At 42.8% G+C, this 24,428-nt stretch overlaps 1 protein-coding gene across 1 annotated transcript in view; it reads right to left on the reverse strand.

Moving 5' to 3' along the window:
- CSMD1 (CUB and Sushi multiple domains 1) overlaps positions 1–24,428 on the reverse strand; it is a 439,588-nt gene that overhangs the window by 14,371 nt on the left and 400,789 nt on the right. Inside the window, exons 56-58 of the mRNA XM_056856290.1 lie at positions 23,380–23,453; positions 21,039–21,150; positions 19,056–19,235 (exon numbers count right to left, since the gene is read on the reverse strand). Of these exons, the coding sequence (XP_056712268.1) occupies positions 19,056–19,235; positions 21,039–21,150; positions 23,380–23,453 (366 nt within the window). The remainder of the gene's footprint in view (positions 1–19,055; positions 19,236–21,038; positions 21,151–23,379; positions 23,454–24,428) is intronic.

Consider the following 24,428-nt stretch of genomic DNA (forward strand, 5'->3'; position numbering starts at 1 on the left):
AGTATAAGGCAGATCTACTAACTGTGACCTACCAGGTTGAATACAGCCTACTGCCCTTTGCATACCAGCACTCCTGATAATTGACAGGATGCTCATGAAACCACCTATGCTCTATGCTTCACCAATTTGGTTTTCAGGTCCAGTTAAACTATTTGACAAACTTCAGATGACTTTTCCCCATAAAATCTTCACTCTGCCTCCATGTATAGCTTCTTCAATTGTACAGCTTGAAATGGGCCTTCCAAATATTTCAACCTTGATATGGAAAGCCATTATCAACTATAAGTTTAGACTGCTCAATGCCAAAGACCTTCCAGTACTTATTCAGTTGGCACCTGTGGGCGCTGTTGGTCCTTGTGGAACAGAGCTGTGAATTACAAAACTACCCAACTGAGCTCATGGAGGCCTTTGAACCCTCTACTGGAGAGGAAAAGAGCACTAATTATCAAGAAGCTTCTCAGACAGGTTTATGACCTTTTGCTTAAACACACTGGAAGGAAATGTTCCCTGCTTTATGCAGGAATCAAATAACCAGCCGAATTTGAACTCCCTCTACTTTCTTATGCTGATGGTTCCCAAACAGAGGTGATCCTTTATTATAGCAGGCTGCAACACATTACCTACAGCTCAGTTGAAAGGTTGTTTCCTTAAGACACCTCCAGATCAGCGTCTTTGTGTCTTACTGGTGGATGATTCATTATTTTTTACATGTCTTTTTTTACTGCCAAAATATGCCACAGCCATGGAGAAATTTCTTGCAAAGTAGCTACTAAAATACTCAGCTACCCCAGATGTTCACAAATTAAGGCTATTTTTAAGTGGCTACAGCAAGAACTGAATGGTTACCGTGGCTAATTTTAGTTTTGCTTACATTCTTTTGGTTTATGGCCTATGGGCTATTAAACCTCAATAAAGTAAGTGGAACACAGCCTACTCTTGCTGGGTATGGAAGCTTACTGCAGACTTGATAACCCTCTTGTTCTTGCTGCTGCCTGAAACTGCAAAAACAGGGGAAATGTGAAGCATCTAGCAGGCTATAATCTTTGGATGGTTGGATGCATTAAACTGACCGTGTATGGTGTAGGAATACTGCATACTATGAAGGTGCTGGCCCTATTAGTCAGAGGCAATCCTTGTCTTCTTTGATTCACTCCAATTTTTCATGCTCATAAAACATAGAGAATAGTCAGCACTAGAGACAGCCTTTAACTGGTTAAAATGTTACAATCATTGTCACCTATAGCACACCCCTGATAATGCTGGATTCTATGGAGATGTGCATTCTTTGCTTTTTTCAGCATCACACTAAAGAACCTTGTTCCCCAGGCTAAAGATGACATGTACAGTAGACTCAGACCCCATGCATCATTGCTGTACACTGGGTTTACAAGAATCAATCATACAGAAGAGGAACAGGAAGGAAAGGTCAACACAGTTAAAAAAGCAGAGTTAACTACAACGTGCCTTGTTCCATCAATTTATTGTTTGAGTCACAACACACTTCTGCAATGTAGAAACAAGGGATTATCAGACTTCTCATAATGTCATACTGGTAAGTCTTATATCTATACTAGCACATAAAAGTTTAGGGGTAATATCTGCTCTTCTGAATACTATGAACATGAAAGCATTTGGCTTGTGCATGTTTTAAAATCTGTTTTGTATATGGATCTAGAGAAGCCAATGCCAAAACATACCTAGAAACACTTTCTCAATTCACTTTTTCAACTGAATTGTTGTCCATAAAATGTAAACTTAATGAGTTGTATCCGAAGAGCTATGAGCAGAAGAGATCTTTTCTACCTCTGCAAGCCATCTGAAAGCTGGTTGGGGAACCACTGGGAATGGGGTGGTTTGTTCACAAGGCACAATAGCTTAAATGAAAAATCTGCACAGATTGTGGACTTCCCATTGTACAAGCAGAAGTTCCTTCTGCTCGCAAGGCCAGATTTGGATCCAGTAAAATATATTTGATGCACCATTTTAAGACATTTTCATTACATTTGGATTTTGAAAATTCATGTGGATATAAATTGAGTAACAATGAAAAGCAGATTAAAAACTGGAATTAGAAAAAAAATAGCATCCAGGTTTCATGCATATTCTGTTATAGATCCAGAGTACCAGAATTTGGAGTAGTTCCAGGCCAGGTTTTGTTGGCAGAGTAATTAACACAGCAAAGGAGCACAACCTGATTAAAGTGTAGATCAGTGGTTCCCAAAGTGGGCAGTATGAACCCCTGGGGAGTGGGATTACCTAGGGGGGCACTAAGAGGCAAGAGGGCAGCAGGGGATGCTAGAGGTGGGCTCCTTCAACTGTGTTGGTCACTAATTTACAATAAATCAAGCTATGGCACCATGCTGGCAAATTTGGTGGAAACTATCAGAATTTTTTTCCAGTCTTTGAAAAGCTGGTACCACTGGATCAAGTTCATTAGTTTTGTTTAATAAATTTCAACTAAAAGGTTTTAATGTATTTTGAATAGATGCGCATCCTACTGCCTTCTTCCCTGGCGGTAGTTCTATAAGTGTTCATGTTTGGTTCTTGATCAGAGATTTGACCTTTTCTTCTGCAACTTTTCTTCATTTTTCTGCTTCTTTTGCAGGCATTCTTGCTATGTCTTCCCATGTGGAAGGCTCAGGTATAATGTCTGCCTTTGCTAGATAAGAAAGTCTCCTTGGTGGTACTTCTTTGTGTGATCTTGCTGACCATCTCATACACAGTTCTGGTTGTTTAGGTTCTACAGGTGTGGCACATGTGTTGTCCATCGTGCTCAGATGCACTGTTTCTATTTGCTGTGCTTCATTTTTCTGAGGTGGTGTAGATTCACTGATATCTACTTTCTCCATGTTGCTTGATTTTTCCCTTTCGTCAATGTAGACCACTTTACAGATCTTGACTGTTTCTGTCTCTGAGTTGAGGAGTCTGTATCCTTTGCATCCCAGTATGTACCTGACAAAAGTGCCTTCTGCTCTAAGATCCATCTTGGTCTGCTTTTCTTTTGAAATGTAAGTGTAGGCTTTTGATCCAAACAGATGATTCAGGCTGGGTTTGTGCCTGTACCACAGTTCAAATGGTGTACTACTTGCACCTTTAGTACACATGAACACATGAAGCTGCCTTATACTGCATGAGACCCGTGGTCCATCAAAGTCAGTATTGTTTCCTCACCCCGGCAACAGTTCTCCAGGGTCTCAGGCAGGGGGCTTTCACGTCACCTACCTGCCTAGTCCCTTTAACTGGAGATGCCGTGGATTGAATCTGGGACCTTTTGCATGCCAAGCAGATGCTCTACCACAGAGCCACAGCCCCTCCCCAATCTGTAGAAGGTAATCTGTTCTGCAGATAAGTAGCAGTGTTGATTGCTTTCCCCCAGAGCTTGTCAGGTAGGTCTGCCTCAAGGAGCACGCATCTTCTAGACATTTCAGTGAGAGAGCGCTTTTTCCTTTCTGCTACACCATTTTGCTCTGGTCCATTTTGTATAGGACTGTAAACGATGCTCTGTTCCATCTTCAGTCAAATAATTCCTCATCTCATGTCCCATGTACTCCTCTCCATTATCAGTGCAGATTGCTAGTGGCTTTCTTTGATGTCTGTCACTGACCATTGCTACACATCTCTGAATGTCTGAAATCTTTGTTCCAGGCACTTGACAGATGAATCTCTCTATCAACCATTATGAATCTCTCTGTCTTCCTCCTTAAAGTCTTCTAGGCAGCCAAGTCTTCTCAAAGCATCACAGACTTCCTTTCTGAAGAGTTGAGCGATTTCCAAAAAGATGGTTTTCCTTACTTAGCACGGCAACCTGTAACCTCACACCCTGAAAGAGCATGAAGGCCTAATATTGCTTTAACCTTTTGAGAGCAAAAGGACGAACAGACACAATATTAGGCCTTTATGATCTTTCAATTTGTGATTTTACAGGTTGCCTTGCTAAGAAAGAAAAACCATCTTTCTGGGAAGTCTTCAATGTAGGGGGGGGGGAATGGAAATTAATCCAGTCCCTTATGTGGGGCAATATCCCAGCACTCACTTGTTGCAGGATATACCATCTGTGTCAATCAGCAGTGTTAAAAACAGCCAAAAGCTATGTGGAGGAATATTGACAGCACACATATTTAAAATGAAAGAAAACTGTATTTAATAAAAGATTATAAAGTTCTGTAAATAAACAACATTTTCTTAAGAGGTTTGTACTGCTTTTCTTATATTAACTGAAACATTGTTACTTCTTCATAGAGTGTGAGGCAGAGAGCGAACACAGAGTGATACTTAGAGTGAGATTTCTGACTTCCTTCTGAGACTGAGTGCTGAGTGAAACCTGAGTGAATGACAGTTGGCAGCGTCTGTTAGAATCAACTGCCACCAGAAGGGAGGGGCCGACTCCACAGGAGCACAGAGCCCCCTGCCAATCAAACTAGGCTCCAGCTTTAATCCAACATTCAACTCTTCAGAAAAGGAAGTTTTTAATGCTTTGAGGAGAATTGGCTGCCTAGAAGACTTTAAGGAGGAAGATGTAATGTTGATAGAGAGATTCATCTGTCAAGTGCTTGGAACAAAAATTGCAGACATCGGTCAGCTCCATTGGTGGATAATTGCTAAAAAGGGTACACAAAGTGAAAACCTGCCACCAACAAGATAATCTCTAACACCTCAAACTTTAAGAACACATTACCAGGTGATGGAGTGGGGACACGCTGATCAACAACACCCAATTCTTCCAGAGCTATCTCACTTTGGGTGGGAGATGGCAGAGCAAAACTACCCTCCTGTCACAAGTACTCTTCCATGTTCACCAGAGTCCATCTTGCAGCTAATAAAATGCTCTTGTCTTAAAGGACGATGTACTCTAAATTTCAAATGCTGAAGTCAGTCCCTAAGATGCACAGAGCTGTGCAGGTATGGTGGTGATGAAGAGCTGCCCAAGAATAATGTTGAGAAAGATGAGGAGGAGGAAAATGACCTTTGGGACTCTGATAAAGACTTGTAAAACCTGCTAAGCATTCTTTCTTTGTAAATAAATACTATAGTTTCAACAAATTGTATATTCCACTGTGAAAGTTACATATTATTTCATATAGACCTAAAAAAGAGGATTTATAATGGAATTAATAGCATAACAGCCTATATCTCCTAAACGGTTAATAATACCAAAATGTTGTTACTGTTGTTTTTTAAGAACATAAGAACATAAGAAAGGCCCTGCTGGATCAGACCAAGGCCCATCAAGTCCAGCAGTCTGTTCACACAGTGGCCAACCAGGTGTCTCTAGGAAGCCACTAACAAGACGAGTGCAGCAGCACCATCCTGCCTGTGTTCCTCTGCACCCCAAATAATAGGCATGCTCCTCTGATACTAGAGAGAATAGGTATGCAGCATGACTAATATCCATTATAACTAACAGCCATGAATACCCCTCTCCTCCATGAATATGTCCACTCCCCTCTTAAAGCCCTCCAAGCTGGCAGCTATCACCACATCCTGTGGCAGGGAGTTCCACAATTTAACTATGCGTTGTGTGAAAAAATATTTCCTTTTATCTGTTTTGAATCTTTTTGTTCCTTTTTATGTTTAACAAAGAAGGTCCTTAGCAAAATTTTCATAGGACCACTCTGAAGGAGTTATAGCCTGGAATGCAAATGAATGTCAGTAGGGGAAGTCATCTTGGATTTATGACACCACACAGGCAATATGCCACAAATTCAGACAAAACTCCTGGTATTACATGATAGTACACTATATTAGCAATGTATCCATTATAGTCATTCATTCCCTTCAATCAAAATCCCACGGAATTACCTATGACCTAGGACTACAGATCAGAGGGCTGCAGTGGGAAGAGGGAGGCAGGATTTGTTCGGTTTGGCTGATGGAAAATTTACTCTGTATCCATCCCATCTTGATATTCAGAAAGCATACCTTGCATGTAGATTTTTTTTAATACAAAGACATGCTGTACATTCAACATAGAAGACATATTAAGCGTGACACAAACTGAGAAAAAAAGCACAATTGTTCCTTAGTTATACTGAGTTAAATATTCCAATATGGTGGTTTATTAACGTTTCAATACCATCTACCATGGTCTTTCAGGATTAGTTGGATGGGAAGGTTTATCATGGAGCCACCATGAATGCATCTGATCCTAGATGGTGAACTGGTGCCAATAGATGGCGTTGTAGCACTTCTACTATCGGGTTCTATCCTGTCCTGATGCTAGTTAACAACTGCATGAAACTGCTAAGGAGATTTCCAGAGATATTCAATGAGGTGTCATTATTATGTGAATGACAATCTGCTTTATTTCTCCTTTTTAGTAAGACCAGATGGAGCAGTAGATGTTCAAAATAGGTTTATGGAGATGGTAATGAGCTGGACAAGATGGTAATGAGCTGGACAACCTCAACTCTAATCTAGTGAAGACTGAAATGCTGTTAGTTGGTGGGAAATGAGAAGTCAGCTTCTTTTGGATGGGGTGCACTTCCTCTGAAAGAGTAGTTTCTAAACTTGAAGGTATTTTTATCAGGCACTGAAGACTTGAATTGGTCCACCAGCTTCTTTGAAAAGTGAAATTTTGCATAACAAGGCTGCTAATAGGTACATCTTCATGAGAACATATCTTGCCAGTCTTGAAGGAGCTCTAAACCAGAAGATTTTCTTAACCCTTTAGTTTACCCTATTTTTCTTGGTTGGCTATTTTCCCCTTTTTGTGGAGCTGTACTAGCTTCCAATTAGTTTTCAAGCACAATTAAAAATGCTGGTCCTTACCTTTAAAGCTTTGAACTTACTGGGATACTTGTATCTTAATTACTTTTTCTTATATGAAGTGAATCAAACATTAAAATAGTAATCCAAGGCATGGCTGAGTGTGTCCCCTCCTACTGAGATAAGACACATGGTCATAAAGGACAGATCCTTTTCTATGGTGGCACCTCGATTGTTGAATTCCTTCTTTGCCACTATACACTTTTATTGTATATTTTCAGTTGGCAGACAAAACCTCTGTTCTCTCAAACTTTTCATATTTAGCTTTTCAGTATTTATGACTGCTCCTGAATTTTGATATACAGTTTTTGATTTATGATTTTAGTACTGGGTTTTAATCGATGTTAAATTTAATCTCTGATTTGTTTAAATCTGTTTTCACCTGCTTTTATTTTGAAGTTTTAATTTTTTTTATTACTGCAATAGTTTTAACGTTATTGTCGAAGGCTTTCACGGTCAGAGTTCATTGGTTCTTGTAGCTTATCCGGGCTGTGTAACCGTGGTCTTGGAATTTTCTTTCCTGACGTTTCGCCAGCAACTTTGGCAGGCATCTTCAGAGGATTAACACTGAAGGACAGTGTCTCTTCAGTGTTAATCCTCTGAAGATGCCTGCCACAGTTGCTGGCGAAACGTCAGGAAAGAAAATTCCAAGACCACGGTTACACAGCCCGGATAACCTACAAGAACCAGTTTTAACGTTATTTATCAGTGGTTCTGTTGGTTTTAGTGGTTGTAATTTAATTTTCTTTTTGTGCAGTGCTTTGAGAACTATATTGTTGTGAGGCAGTCTAAAACAAATCAAGTCAATCAATAAATGTGGATATAGTAGGCTCCACAAAGGATTTGCTTGAGCAGAAATTTTAAAAAATGAATACAGATTCAACATGGTCAGCTGGGGCGACACTACAAAATGATGCGTTCCTCCCCTTCACTGGAGTGCCTGCAGTGTGAACGGGACTGAAATGGTTGCATGAAAACCCAGTTTGCATGATTCTTTCCCTTCACAGAAACAAACTGAAGCTTTCCTGTAATGAAGTATGAAGTGGGGAAAAACTGACACTGGGGTGGGAGGAAGGGGTTTCTGCCCCTCCATCACCATATTACTGCAGCATTGGCTCCTACTGAATCTATAAACAGGGGCATAAAAAGGATACCCCAGTTCAAAGTATCATTCTCTGGCAGCCTGATCACCAGAAAGCAGTGCTTAATTTTGTTATGGGCACTGCATTTCCATGCACATCCACAGTTAGAATGAGCCAATAAAGCCTTTAGGATTATCTACATGAGTATGGCATGTAAATCGCAAGTAAATCCATGCCTTCTCCTGTTTTCCACCCAGGGACCAGGGTACATTTCAGTCATACTATTGCACAAGCAGAACATCTATGGATTTTGTTTCTTTCTTGTTCAACATTCTAAACTGAGGAGTAAAATAGCTCTTTGCTGAATCGGAGATACCTTTGATATGCTGAAGAGACTCTTTGGATGCATCTCACTGATGGCAATAATAACTGTTCCAAAGGCCGTTTCACACATTATGCAAAGCCACAACTTGGTTTACCATTGCACACTTTATATAGTTAACAGGGTACTGGAGTTCTTAGACATGTACTTGGATACTTGAATGCATACTCATACTCAAATCAGACACAAAAGTGTACGTATCAAATATAATGTGTGAAGCAGATGAATGGATGTCACATGGATTGTTTTAGGGATGTGCAGCTGTTTCTTGTGTTAAGTCTTACTGCCTGCAAGGAGGTATCCTATGTAACAAATCTGTTTGCTTCAAGGATCTTTGAAAATTTGTTTTTACCTATTAACTGTCTGTGTTGGTCTCAAAAATTTTCATGTGAGCAATTTAATGAACTTAAAATTCGATTGTATAAAATTATGACTTTAAAAAGATATAGGTGAAAATCAGAGTTTTATTTCTAAATGTATGGCATGGAGAAAAACTTGAATTTTAAAATATTTTTTTAACTTGTAATTTGAACTTTTATAAGATTTAAAGCAAAACAGATTTTTAACTAAAAAGTATAATTAAATTCTACTTTCATTATAAGGCTCTCTATTATAGTACACGGACCAATATAAAGACATTTTAATCCAATTTCTTATTTGGAAAGCATAATTAATCTTAGTTCACAGTGAGGTGGTAAAATTTGATCTATGCTGTACCATTTTGTAAAGTGAGGGTTGACATGAATGTTCCTTCATATAACAAGTTCTTTCTACACAGAAAATTAGTATGTCAAGGCAAAAGCTATGTTACAACCCAGGCAGCCTATTCTTGAAGGGGGGGGGTAGATAGTCGACAGCCGGGGGCAGCACAGCTGCGCTGCCTCCTGAGATGATTCCTGGCTGTAAAAAAGAATTTAAAATGCCTTTGCCAAAACCCCCATGAAACTCTCACACTGAGTTTCACGGGGATATGCCAGCTATTTTACTGGCATAGCAACACTGCAGCATAGAGGGGCATTCCCAGGCCAAAAGGGGTTTGGGAGCTGACTGACATCCGCTCTGCCCTGGGAACATCCTGGGAATGCCCCCCCCCCCAATGCCGGCATGGGCACTTGCTTCTGGGATTTTGCTGCCCACATTTCAGTGCTGGCGGCTGAGGTCTGCGCTGCTGTGTCGCTCCCTGGTGCCAGTGTAAGTGGCCCCAGACTGGTGTCCATGCCACTTATCATGATGCAAAGTGGCTCCTATGGCACTTCAGCCCACTCTTCAGGACTGCACAGTTAGATTACAATTCTAAACAGGGTTACACCCTTCTAAGTCTTTCTGTGACTTCCACAGACTTGGAAGTCTTAGGACTGCAGTTAGTTTCTATGAATTGCTTCATACAGTCATTATTTTTAAACCAATATTAAGCCCAGGTGTGTGGGCTTATGTGTACCTCCCCCCTCCTTTCTCATGTGAAGCATCCCAGTGAGAAATGTACTGTGGTTACCCAAGATATACAGCTACAGGCACAAAGGTTAACTGGAGATACTTTCACCCCTTCCCCAAACTGGGATTCCAAGCCAGGCTTAGAAAACTAGCAGCGTGATCCTGAACAGAACTAAACCCTTCTAAGTCAGTTGAAGTCCATGGCTATAACTCTGCTTAGGACGACCCTTTAACTACAGCTAACAGACATGCTGACATTGATACGTCGCAAGTAAGTAGAGTTACATTGCAATCTTAATAACACTTTCCTGGGAATAAACCTCATTGATTAAAATGGGGTTTACTTCCATGTAGACTGGTTTAGGATTGCTCCCTTAGTTTCTAGCTTGGGATTCTCCACATGGGAAGGGAGAAGGGGAGAAGTGAAACAAACACAGGTGGGCCCATAAAAAAGCCAGGTTTACATCCATCACAATTTAATGTGGTTAAGACTGAAGCCTAAATACAGCCTACATGTCTAACCTACTATAGGTAAGGACCCAAACATCTAATAATAGGCTAGGACTTACAGTTTTCCATTGGAGGGTCAATTTATTGTATGGAGAAGTATTTATGGACGTGGACTCCATCTGCAATCTGAAGAGGTACTTCCTAGTACCACCTCAGTGAGAACCAGGCCACGGAAATATTCTTAGAGAATACCTCAAAAGATGGCATTATTTTTTAATTTTTTTAAATTTTAAACTGCTAATTACAGTTTATTTCAGACATGGTTTTTGTAAGTCAATGGTTTGTGACATTCTCTTGTTTTTTTGACACTGATAATGAAATCATTCCGTTAAAAGTTAGAAAGAATTTTTTCTGTAGAGAAATACTGGGCTACAGAGCAATTTAATGTATTTAGTTCTAAAACTGTTCTTGTATACAAACCTGGAGTTTTAGTTATTGTTTCATTAACTTCTCTCATTCCTTTACCTACAAGTAAAAAGACAAATTATCATTTTTATGAACATACTGTTTACTATAGAGAATGTTGATACATAATGCTTGATTGAGACAATTGTGTGTTCTCCAATGAGCCTACCATTTATAGCAGGAATAACTAAAACCTATAATATATTACATATTCAAGCAAATATAATTCTACACACTCATCAGTAAAAAAGGAGAAATCTCTTGGGAGTCCAACATTTGTAATGAAGCGAGCTTGCAGAAATAATTACTGTTCTCATTTCTAAAAAAATGATTGGTTTTATATCAGCCACAGTGCTGTAACAGAGAGCCTTATACTGGTGAGGAAGATAGTGTACTTATGTGTCCATAATTATGTTATACACACCCTAGAAACCTGCTGTTAAATTACTCTGTGCTAATGGCATAAACCAGAAACAGCCAGGACAATGACAAGACTTCATAATACATGCAAACAGTGGCCAGCTTTTTCCAGCGTGTGCTATAATTTGGAAAGAATGATAGAGTGCCACTGGTGGACACGGCAGTCTTGGGATGGGTTTGCTGCTAAGCCTATTAAGATCAAGGAGAGAAGGGAGCAGTGTAACAACTTGGGATATGTTCAAGCCAGGCCGTTGGACTCCAGCAGGCAGCCCTCTTCCCCTGATGCCGCTTGCTGGGCCAGTGGGGGAGGGGGGAATGAGAGTGGATCAGTGGTGCCCATGACATGCTGACATCACTTCTAGGTCTCACCAGAAGTGACATCAGAATGTCACTGGCAATGTCAGCAAGCCCCCTCCCATTTACTCTACAGCTTATGGCACTTTGGTCACATGTACACAAACTGTGCTATATGTCATATTTCACAATGCTTTGCCCTGAGCTACTTCACCTTATATTTTTGACAATTACCCTTATATGAATTCAATAATTTTAATGAGGCCAAAACAATAATTCCCCCTTAAAGTGGGGTGTGGAAAGCTTACAGAACTTCAGCCTTGCAGAAGTCTCACTTTCAGGATTGGACTGCACTAAAGCAAAAAAACAAACAAAACAAAAAAACGAGGTCCCCGATACATTAGAAATATTTAACAGCACCCTTGCATGAAGAGTGCTTCTTGCATGTGGGTTGTCCTAAGATTCTCCAAAGCTGAGATGATGTCTTATTCCATGACAGTAGAATGTGCAGAATATAAAGTCGTGTTTCCATTTATGGGAAAAGTTAAAAATAATGATAGGAAAAAAATGCAGGTATGGAATTAGTGGGGCAGGAAAAGGTAGCCTGGTCTGTGCAAGTGAAGATGATGGCATAGTTAGTATAAGTAACAAAGCCTGGAAGAATAGCACAGATCCACTGAACAAACCATCACCCGCTTGCCCAAGTATACACATTATACTGATTCAATCATGTATATTCTGGCTGTCCCTAACCTTTTATGAAACTCAAATTGGTACATCTTTTGTTTACTGAGGTCTTAATCAGCTTTAGACAGCAATATCTAGATATTCTTGGTTTAGTTCAAAGGATTCATCCTAAAATGTACTTCAAACTGTTACATCAAGCTCAACAAATGCATTTCTAGTTTGACATTTAATGATGTTTTATGAACTATGTATAAAATACTGCCTTGAACATGACCTTTTTTTCCAATTCAGGCCATAAGTACAAGTGTAGGAGATGAACAGAGATTGTCCTCAAAAATTTAGATCAAGTGAAGTCCTGAAAGAACATTTTTTGCCCAGGGACACATTTTTTAAATTTTCCAATGGCAATAAATAAATTAATAATTTTTAAAACAAACAGACTTTTTAATATGAAAACGTTATATTTCATAGACATAAAGAACATAAACACAGATATTTAGTTTACTCAGGGATTTTTCATAAGCCTGACAAGGTATGAAGAAAAGTTTACTTTTATAGTATTATATGTAGTTTTCATTAAACACTAAGCAACAAATGTGAAACATTTTAAGACTGATACAAACTGAAATAAGCAATTTACAGCTACACCAACACATTTCTATCCATTCCAAGTATCGTTTTACTAAATCGGTATAAGGGATCTGCTTAATGTATCTATAGTTCAGTCCTATAGAAAATCAAACCGTATAATAAAAAATGCACTAGGGAACTGTAACAGGGGCTGCATCCACACATCATTGGATACTGCACTATCATTACACTACAGCAATCATTTGCAGTTGCACTGACTGGTCCACACAGGAGAATCCAGCTACAAATAATTGCTATAGTGCAACAATACCTCAACATCCAAAAACGTATGGATGTAGCCAAGCAGTATCAAAATCTGTAGGGAAGGCCCAGCAACCTTAGGCAGGCTAGGCCAGTGATGGCGAACCTTTTAGAGACCGAGTGCCCAAACTGCAACCGAAAACCCACTTATTTATCCCAGAGTGCCAATGCGGCAATTTAACCTGAATACCATCCCCAGAGGGGGCCCAGAGGGAGAGGCTAGGGTTGCCAAGTTCCTCTTCGCCATGAGTGGGAGGTTTTTGGGGTGGCAGGGTTTGGGGAAGGACTTCAGTGCCATAGAGTCCAATTGCCAAAGTGGCAATTTTTTCCAGGGGAACTGATCTCTATTGGTTGGAGATCACTTGTAATAGCAGGAGATCTCCAGTTAGTACCTGGAGATTGGCAACTAGTTCCTTAGTGTTTTCTCTCTAGATATCAAGACAAATTGAAAGGTGTTTGGAGGATGGCTTGTGGGCACTTCAAAGGTGGAATAGGACTGCACGCCCCTCCGCCCGCACAGACCCAGAGGGCGCCGGAGAAGCCGCTGGAGGGAAGGAAGGAAGGAAGGAAGGGAGGGGGAATGGGAAGGAAGGGAGGGAGAGAAAGAAAGAAAAAGAGAGAGAAAGGGAGAAAGAAATGGAGCAAGGGAGAGAAAGAAAAGTAGGGAAAGAAAAGGACAGAAGGAGATAAAGAAAGAAAGAGGCCATTTATGCATGGGAGGTTTTGCCTTGGATTTGCCACTCTCCAGATGCACATTTTCCCCATCCGGATTCTCAAAACTCTGCATGGGGACTTACTGATGAGTTTTGAGAATTTGGATGGGGAAAATGTGCATCTACAGAGTGGCAAATCCAAGGCAAAACCTCCCATGCTTGAATGGCCAGAGACAGAAAAGCCTTCCTGCTTTCTCTCTCTCTCTCACACACACATACACACACACACACGGCCCCCACCTCCTCCCTCAGCCCACAGCAGAGAAGTGGGGGGGGGAGCACGCAGAACAGCCTGCAGCGCACGGGCGCCGGGAGACCCTTCCCTTCCTGTGGAGGCTCGGTGTCCTGCCCCGCTGACAGAAAAGCCTTCCTGCCTCTCTCTCTCTCTCTCTCTCTCTCTCTCTCTCTCTCTCTCTCTCACACACACACACACACACACACACACACACACACACACACACGGCCCCCGCCTCCTCCCTCAGCAGAGAAGTGGGGGGCGTGCACGCAGAACAGCCCGTAGCGCACGGGGCGCCGAGAGACCCTTCCCTTCCCGCAAAGGCTCGGTGCCTGTCCCCACTCCATGGAGGGCTGGGGCAGGCCCTGGGTGAGGGAGAAGGAGCTGGGAGAGGAAGGGTGAAGGGGCAGGAGAGACAGAGCAGCCCAAGGAAGGCCAACAATGCGGCGGTGTGGCTCAGGCCCACTAGCCAGCTGGGCGGCGCGCAGGAAGGCATGCAAGGGGAGAAGGGGGAAAAGGGGGGAATGGACAAGGGCCCAGAAGCCTTCCCCAATCTGGCACCAGCTGCGAAGGGGGAAGAAGGGAAGGGGGACAAGAAGGGAAAAATAAAAAAGAAAAAAAATCCTGCCCCGCTGACAGCTGCCTCCACCCAGCCGGGCCCACCGCCAGCAAGGGAGGGGAGGGGAGGGAGGCGCCCCAGAGCCTCCGCCTGACATCCCACCCTGCGGCTCACCAGCCACCAGCCCTGCCGCTGCGCCCTTTGCCTATGGACGGGGCTGGGTCCTGCTGCCTCCCACATGCCAGGGGCGAGCAGCAGCAGCAGGAGGATCCCCCGCCCAGCTGGGCCTCGTCACCACCGCCTCCACCCACCCCTTTCAGAGTGGAGCTCTGGTGGAAAGGAGGCCCATCTGGCGCGGAGGGAGGGAAGGAGGGAGGAAAGGAGGGAGGGAGCCCAGCCTAGCTCAGTGCCCCTCTCTGTCTGCCTGGCTTGCCCAGGCCCCTAAGTCCCCCGCCCGGAGGGGATCTCCCACCCAGCCTGCCTGCCCCGAGGGGGGATGCGGCAGCGGCAGGCTTGTGAGAGGTGAGCAGAGTGGGGCAGAGGGCGCCTCCTTTGCGTCCACTGGCCAGCCATGCCCCTCTGCCTGCACAGGCCCAGAGGTCCCGGAGAAGCCGTTGACCATGCCGAGTGTTCTGTTCCCCGCTCTCCCACCCACCTGGCTGGCCGCGCACGCTCCAGCGGCGGTAATGGTGGCGGCTTCTGTGGGAGAGTCCGGGGGCCACCGCCAATGATGTCGGAGGTTCCCCATCCCTGGGCTACAGCCTCCCCCATCCAGGGTGGGGCAGAGCTGGAAAGGCCAGCGGCTTGGAGGAACCGCGCGTGCCGGCAGAGAGGGCTACGCATGCCACTTCCGGCACGCGTGCCATAGGTTTGCCAACACGGGGCTAGGCTCTGCCATGATGAAGGCAAGCCTCTCATTCTTTCCAAAGTCTACCAGGTACCGCACTGGTAAATAAGTGGACCTCTAACAAGAAAGTAGGAGTTAATATGGCTGTGTGAACTGAGCATTCTTAAACATCAACAATCACAGGTCAGCAGCTGTTTCCTTCTGAAACTGGTAACACATAATCACATACATGTGTTACTAAAACCTTAATGAATAAACAGAACACTTTCACATATATCCTGGATCTTTACTAAACTCACTGGAAGGTGCAAAGATGGAAGGTTATGTTCCCCCACAGAAGGAAATGTTCTGTAGGGTAGACAGTTTCCTCAGGCAAAGGGAGCCTTTCCCCCATGTCAAATCCCAATAGGAGCCTCTTGCATCAGGGAAATTTTCTTCCCACTGGAGGAAAGCACTTCCATTAGAGGAAAGGATCTGTGGAATCCAGCACACCTTCCATCATTTATAAGGAAGCCAGTGGGTTCCCTTCTCAAGACTGCTGAACAGATGGTTGTCTCTACTACTCTGGAGTGAGGGAAAAGCCGAGGAAGCATGTGCACACACACTATGGTTCATGAAATGGTCCAAGTTTATATGTTCAGCTTTGCAATATCACAAATGTCACTATATATAGTTTAACAGCAGAGATTTCCTCTCAAGAGATATAGTGGGCCGGGTCTCCTAACTGGGCACACAGGTTATTCCAGAGGAAAAAGTATAGAAAGCTGATGTGATGTGCAGTTGTGTGTAACTCTTCCCTGACTTTTTTTGTTTAATGAACGGCAGCTATGACAGATTTCACCCTGAGCAGTAGATCAGTTCTCCACTGAGGAGAACTTTACATGAGGACAATTTCAGAATCATCACTGCTATGGTTATTGACTGTTCCACCTCCAAGCCCTTGCAACTACAGGCCCCATGAACCCCATGATGGGGTAATAATAATCCCTTTCTGCTGTGTCTTCCATGACTATTAGGGCTGTCGATTCGGTTCGTCCCAACCCGAAAAACAGCCGAATTTTCCCTGATTTGGCAATTTCTAGTTCGAATGGAACCGAATTCAAAAAAGGCAGGAAAACAACAAGCCAAATTTGGCAAGTTCAGGGCAATCACTGAATAAATTAGGCAAATTCGGGGGCTCCGAATCAGCAGCATAACCATAAAGGCATTAAAAACACATTTGCGCCTTTCTGCTGCTCTGGGTGGGGCATGTTTGGAGGTAGAGGTCCCAAACATTCAGCATAGCTTGAGGTGACCCTTCTTGCAAGAACCCCCAAGTTTGGTGACGATTGGGGCAGCGGGTCCTGAGTTATGGAGCCTGGAAGGGGTCCCCCCAAAATTGCCCATTACAGCCTTTAAAAACACATTCGAGTTGGGCCATACCATTACCCCGGCCCAGGGGTCTGGTCTGGAGGTTGCCTCGGCAGTTGGGCCGTACCATTACCCCGGCCTGGGGGTCTGGTTGCCTCGGCAGTTGGGCTGTACCATTACCCCAGTACGGGGGTCTGACTAAAAGGCAATTAATCCCGAGTTAAGGGGTCCCCCCCCCAATCCACCCATTGGAATGAATGGGAGCAAGCAATCCTTAATGTGCATCTAGAGAGTGGCAAATCCAAGGCAAAACCTCCTGTGCCAGAGAGTATATGTGTGTGAGTCTGCTATAATCGTATTGGATAGGATTACTCCTGAGTCCTCCCAGTCCCTGCTCCTGATAGAAGAGAAGAAGACATCCACAGTAAGACCCATTTGGGGGCTTTTCTCTATAATTCTCTATAATTTTTTTTCCTGTGTGTGTGTGTATGTGGGGGGGGGATTTTCTCTGTGTGTTTGTGAGAAAGAGAGAGAGGGGGGGGAGCCAAAGGGGGGGTTACCTGTTCTGCTGTGGGGAGGGCTTGATTGCCTCTGTGTGGGTCTGTGCTTTCTACTGTTTTCACTGGTTGCCAACTTTGTGTGGAGTTAACTGTGGGTCAGTGAGTCTCTCTCTGGCTGGTTCCTATTGTTTCCAAAGGGCTGTGCAACCGCTCCTGTTGTTTCGAATGGTCTAGCCTGTCATTCGTTTTAGTACATCCCCTGTAATGTATTTCAGTGAAGTCAATGCAAGTCAACAGACATTCCCCTCTCCCATTATCTTCAATGGGCTGGGCAGCCTCTCTCATTGCTTCCAATGGGCTGACTTGTCATTTGTTTTAGTACATCCCTTTTAATGGCTTTATTCCAATGGGCAGATGGGGGACCCCTTCCGGGCCCCATAACTCAGGGCCCCCTGACCTAATCTTCACAAAACTTGGGGGTTCTTGCAATAAGGGTGTCCTCAAGGTACGCTGAGATTTTGGGACCTCTACCTCCAAACATGCCCCCCCAGAGCCGCGGAAAGGCATGAATGTGTTTTTCATGCCTTTATTCCTGTGGGCAATTTTGTGGGGGGACCCCTTCCGGGCCCCATATCTCAGGACCCCCTGACCCAATCTTTACAAAACTTGGGGGTTCTTGCAAGAAGGGTCTCCTCAAGGTACGCTGAGATTTTGGGACCTCTACCTCCAAACATGCCCCCCCCAGAGCCGTGGAAGGCGCAAATGTGTTTTTAATGCCTTTATTCCTGCAGGGGATTTTGGGGGGGACCCCTTCCAGGCCCCATATCTTGGGGCCCCCTGACCCAATCTTTACAAACCATGGGGGTTCTTGCAAGAAGGATCTCCTCAAGGTACGCTGAGATTTTGGGACCTCTACCTCCAAATATGCCCCCCAGAGCCGCGGAAAGGCGCGAATGTGTTTTTAATGCCTTTATTCCTGTGGGTGTTTTGGGGGGGACCCCTTCCGGGCCCCATATCTCAGGACCCCCTGACCCAATCTTTACAAAACTTGGGGGTTCTTGCAAGAAGGGCCCCCTCAAGCAACGCTGAAATTTTGGGACCTCTACCTCCAAAAATGCCCCCCCCCCGGAGCCATGGAAAGGCGTGAATGTGTTTTTAATGGCTTTATTCGGCCAAATGTTTTCCCGAACTCGGAACTTGGCGCCGAATTCCACGGATCCGAATCGGGGGAGTTTGGACTTCAGCATTTCCCAAATCAAAATGGGCCGAATTTTGCCAAATCCGAATTTTACCGATTTTTTTTTCAATAGCCCTAATGACTATGCTCCTAGAGACATTGTGAGGCATCCACTATGGTGGAAGTATGGTTGTGCATGTGGCCTCCAGATCCAAGGGAAGGTAGAAAAGGTGGAAGTCACCAGTTCACTTTAACAGCCTCTTGTTTTTGTTTCATGACATTATCTAATCACTGTCTTTTTTCTCTTCGTCCTTTTTTTTTTTTTTTGACACCCTCTCTCAAGAGAAACCTCAGAGGGGTAGTTTCATTACCAGCACTGCCAGCATCTGCAGTGGAAGCGAGACTGGAGTGGCACTCCTTAGGCCTATCTGTCCCAAGCTGGGATATGCTCTCAAAAACTCTTGATACTGCTTGCTAGAGCTTCTCCTAGGTAGGTACTCCAGCTGAACAGCTGTTTGTGTGATTTATGCCATACCAGTTAAAGAAGGAACGTAAATCTCTTCAGTCTGGTTGATGTTGTTGCCCCCCAAGAAGGGAGAAGAGGTTAATACCCAGGATTTATACACATTATATCAACAATCCTAATAACACTTTCCTGAAGCCAAGCCCTATTGAATAAAATGGGACTTATTTCTGAGAAGACCTGCTTAACTGTTGCTCCCCATATTCCTTAAAATGGATGGGATGAGGCTTATTTTCAAGTGAAAGAAAATTGAAGCATTTCTTTTTTTAAAATCATGGACTTACTTTTACAAACAGGTGACTTTCCTGTCCATTTCATATCTGGCTTACATGTCCGGTGTTCTGATCCACCAGCAAGAAAAAATCCTGGCTGACAGGTATATACCAAAGTGTAACCTAAGGTAGGAAGATCTATTGCCTTCACGTCCACATTTGCTGGTGTCTCTGGCTGTCTGCAAGCATGAGCTGAAATGATTGTTTATGTTTAAAAAATGAAGAAAAAGAAACGAGCATTGGTTAAGAATAGAAATTATTAAGATTGAAAATTAAAATTACACCACTCAAAACAAAGACACTGACTGAGATCAATAATCTTATTTCACAGATGGCACTACCTCCCCTTTTATAGCTTTTTTAGCTTAGTTTTATTATTATTAATATTGTTAATCTACTATTAATTCCTGGGCAGCCCATTCCTGAGACTTCGGCCGCCACCGCACCTCCAAAGCCGTTCCCTGGCTGCCAAAAGGCGCTAAAAAGCCTTCTGAGGGTTTTTTATTTTTTAAATGGGGCATTTTGCCATTTTGAGGCTGCACCAGCAAAAAACTGGTGCAGCAGCACTGTTCTCACCGACGGCGTTCCCCGAGGCGAAAGGGGACAGGAAGCTGCCTACTCGCAGCTCCACCCCCAGCATGCCCTGGTAGCGCCCCCTGGGATGCCGGTGCAGGGCTTTGAGCAGGTGGGACACCAGCGGAAGGCTCTGCTGGTGTCCTTGGGTAGTACTGCTGCGGCAGCCTTGGGAGAATGGTGTCCAGGTCTCTCCGCTGGCATCTGTGCCACCCTGGATGCATAAGTGGCATGGGCGCCGGTGCAGCCCCTTCCAGGCCTCCTTTCATCCTTGAGGATCAGGAATGGGCTGTTAATCTAACTTTAATTTATTTATTTTTACATATATATGGAGCTGATTCTGTATTGAAATAATGATTGATTGATTGATTGATTGATTGAACAAAGACACTGAACTTTTATGTCCTAAGACCTTGGCATGATGTTTCTCTGTTGATGTCCATATTGTTGACACAGATGCAATGTCAGAAATGAGGGTAAAGGGTGAAGGTATACAGATAACCTTCTTTTCCTGTACTGTCCACAGCAAGAATCTATTATGAGGAAAGTAACTAAGAAAAAGACAAGGAAAGCCAAAGCACACGCCATTGCAAATTAGGCAGTGATCAGTATTATGAATTACTGAGCTGTCATTGCTCCAAGCATCACTTCCATTTCAGTGACTCAAAGAACCTTGAAAATTATGGAGTGATTTCTCTGCTAAATAAATTCATTATAAACCTCTACGAAATAAAGGTTCCATATAAAGGTTTTTATTATGCTACACTGCTTATAAAAGCTGCTTTAACTATACTTGTCTCTTTCTTTGTGCCCTGCTCTGTTCACTTATGACATCTCAAAGTTAAAATGCGAAATAAGAGAAGAACCTAAGGTCACTCTTATTTCACATCAGTGTACTTTACTGAAGAGGCTCACCAATGTCCCTGAACCAGAAATCCAAATGCATTAATCTTCCAGCATTTCACTCATTGGCTGGGACATTTACAGTGCCCTCATTTCTAAAAGAAATGGAGCAAGGTTGGAGAACGCCCATTCCTAAGGCCTCTAAAAGCCATATTCTCATCAGCACGGAATCCACTGACATGGAGCAAAACTGCAGGAGGACTGTAATACTAAGAACACAGGACACCCCTTGGCTGCAGATTCTAATATGGAAGTGGTTTAAACAAGAACCCGTGTCCCCTTGTGAAATCTCCAAGAGGCACGGTCCCATAATTACATAAGTATTTGTAATGTTTCAATTGGTCAAAGCTGAGCCAGAATTCTTGATAGGGAGTGGGGGGGGGGATCACCAAAGCAAACCTTGTTTTTCAATAGAGCCTATGCTACCAGAACAGCAATTTATCATACTCTTTTTTAAAAAAAAAGATACGTTACTGAGGTATTGAGCATTTGATTTGGTTTTGTTTTTTAAAAACTTACGAATGCATTCAGGCTGTATGCCACTCCAAGTTAAATTTGCCAGACAACTTCGTGTAGTAGAGCCCTGAACATGATAACCCTTCCTACATCTGAACAAGACTCTGCTCCCAACCTAAAAAGTTTAAAAAAAACATTAAGTTGGGGGTACTGAAAGCAACAGAAGTCAACACCTGATGTTTTCAATCATCATGTGAACTATAATTTTGGAAATGTTCTTTTAAATTAGTGGGGTTGATGCCAGCATATTGGACACATAAAGCTGCCAGACCACTGGTACTTCAAGATCAGTATTATCTACTCAGATTAGCAGCAGCTTTCCATGGTCTCGGGTAGAGGTCTTTCACATCACTCATCCTTTTATCTGGAGATACCAGGGATTGAAACTGGGACCTTCTGCCTGCCAAGCAGACACTCTACTGTTGAGCCATAGCCTCTCCACAGACGATTTTTCACAACCAGTTTGTACAGAGAAACAGTACTGGATATGCTTAACACATATAATCTTCCTTCTTTTGTCTGTCAAGGCTCAAACACACATGACACTGGGGGTTCCATGGCAGGAGTTTTCTCTGACAATTTTCTTGAAAAATCAGGTGTGTAGTAGTCCAGTGCAAATTGGGACCATAGTATGAAGGGAACATGTGGTTTATGTGTTCACTATCATATTCCCAATCTGAAATGACCCCGGGAAAACACTGGGGAAATAAAGGTACCATTCGGCATATAGTATAAACATTCGGACTTGGATCCAACACACACCCCCATTCTTCTTCTTCCTTTTTTGTGCCCCCTTAGTCTGTTGTGGAGGCAGTTCTCTGCTACGGACCACGTGTCTCTAGTACTAGGCATTTTTGGTTCATTGAAATGATATTGGTCTTGCATGAGTGGAAGTGCCTAAACAGAGGAATGTGACTTGCAGCAGAAGACTTTGTCCAAAATGGACAAGGGTTCTGGGCAAGCAGAAATAAGGCTTTGGATACAAGGCTTAGTTGACAATACAATATACAAGTAAAATTGCAAATCAGTAGTCTAGTAGAAGTTTAATCATCATGTGAGAAACACTACATCCAATATCATCAATAACCTTTTTGTGGTTTTGTTTTTAAATTCGAGATAAAACAGGTCTCTGAAATCTTGGGCAAAATGTGGGGAAACGCGAGGGGAGAGCGAGGAAACCTCTGATGGTCGAAAACGGCATGCATAATCAAAGCAAAGTCATCAGAGGGTGACGGTGAGGGAAACAGCCACGTATAAAAGGCCAAAGACTTCCCAAGAGGTAACATTGTTCCTTCCACTGTCTATCATATAACTTTATCTTTCTCTTTCTCCAAGAAACTCAAAGAGGTGTACATGTATCTTACCTCCTCTATTTTGTCCTCACAGCAATCCTATGAGAGCAACTTGCTCAAAAGTATGCCCAGTGAGTTTCATGGCTACCACATAGACAGGGCCCCATTGTGACTGCACAACAGAGTTCCAGAAACATCTCTTTCTATGTAGATAATTTCAAGATTCAGTTGCTTTAACAAGAAAACAGATTGAACGATAGCACGAAGCTAGTCTACGACTGTTTTCCATTTCTACCAGCTGAAAAATGGGGGAGGAGGAGGGCAATTACTTTATCTTTAACATCTAGGAAATGATTAGATACTACGGTGATGAGCAGCAGAGAAAGGCAGAGAGAAGCTGTGATGGGAGTCAAAACTTCAGATTAGGCACACTGAATCTCTGACATCTTAATTACCTTATAACCTTTGCAATTTTTACTGTGGTGGAATTTAGCTTAGTGCATTCATAACTCTGCAGAAGGATAACTCAACTGTGGTGTTTATATACTTTTGCAACAATTTCTCAATTGCTCTCAAGACAGACCCTCAAGCTAACGCCTCATGCATAATTGAGGGATTATATGGAGAGCACACAATCAAGCAGTGCATCGGCCAACATGAGTAGTAATTTTAACTTCAATATTTGTGCTTGAAATTCATCATAATTCACCAGTTAAATGAAATCGCATGACAAATTATCTGTTTGGATTTCAAACAAAGTTCACAAATGTTAATTGGAGAGTAACTATTCTGGACCATGCTCTTGCCTTTCTTTTGGCTACCATACATATGGAGCATTCTCCCCGCCCTTAGCTGAAAAAAAAAACTGTCTGCTTATCCAAGGGCTGTGACATGGCTTCACACTAAACTCTCCAGTAAAAATAAACACTGATCAGAGAATACATTCTAAAATATGTAGGGATTATAATATAAAACACATCCCAAGTATTTAGAAAACCAAAGTGAGACATTTTAAAGCACCCTAGTCTCATATTTTGAAAGAAAATAATTACCTCATAGCCTCTAGAACTATTTTGTATTCCATAGTGTGGTGTACCAGGATCTGGGCAACTGTTATGAGAAGGATCTGCAATTAAAATAGAGGAAAAACACTGACATTAAAAAAGAGGAAAAATAGAATACAATATCAGATTAGTTTCTAACATGGGCAAGTCTATTGTGGTCTTCTGGCAACTGGTGAAGACTTCTTTGTTTTGTTTGGAATACATCCCCCCAATAACTGCTATTGGTCCTCTTTCTTATTGTCATATGTGTTCATATGTTTTTGTTGAACTGTTTACTTCATTTTTAATTCTGTTTTCATTTTTTCACATTTCCCTCCTTCGGGACCCAATTGGGTGGAAAGGTGGCATAGAAGTGTGTTAAATAAATAAATAAAATAAGGAAACATTACTATGCATCAATGTTCTAAAATATGAGGAAACATTAATATGTATGAGCATTATGATTTGTGGGCTCTCTGGGGTCTCAGGCAGAGAAAGGTCTTTCACATCACCTACCTGCCTAGTCCCTTTAACTGGAGATGCTGGGGATTGAAACAGGGACCTTCTGCATGCCAAGTAGATGCTCTACCACTGAGCCACAGCCCCTCCCCTAGAATCCAGTGCTGCCATAAATGGCCTGAGTTTGCAAAATGACTGGATCCAACCCATGTATTTAAGGAAGTCTTTACAGAAAGTGGATCAAACACAACTCATCCCCCTTGGATGAACCCAATACTTAATTATTATCATATTTTTACATTTGTGATTACACTGATTCCTTCTGACACTTTCAGAATATGATACAAATGAATACACACACATATTGTATCAGAGTCTGAATTTTTAAAATTATGTTTGAAACCTTGGTCTTAAGCTTTGTTCACACATTCCACAGTGTAGTTTCAAGGCATGATCATATGGGCAGATCCTTTTCCCAAAGTCTGCAGTCAAAGGTCTAAACAAAGGGCCAAACTAGATGTGATGTCATCCCTGCGTTTGCCCCATAGATGTGTCTTCATTTTGGAAAGTCCTGGAACACCTTTTAAGAATGCTGCAGG

This window comes from Euleptes europaea, chromosome 10 (genome assembly GCF_029931775.1).
Source record: "Euleptes europaea isolate rEulEur1 chromosome 10, rEulEur1.hap1, whole genome shotgun sequence".
Taxonomy (NCBI): domain Eukaryota; kingdom Metazoa; phylum Chordata; class Lepidosauria; order Squamata; family Sphaerodactylidae; genus Euleptes; species Euleptes europaea.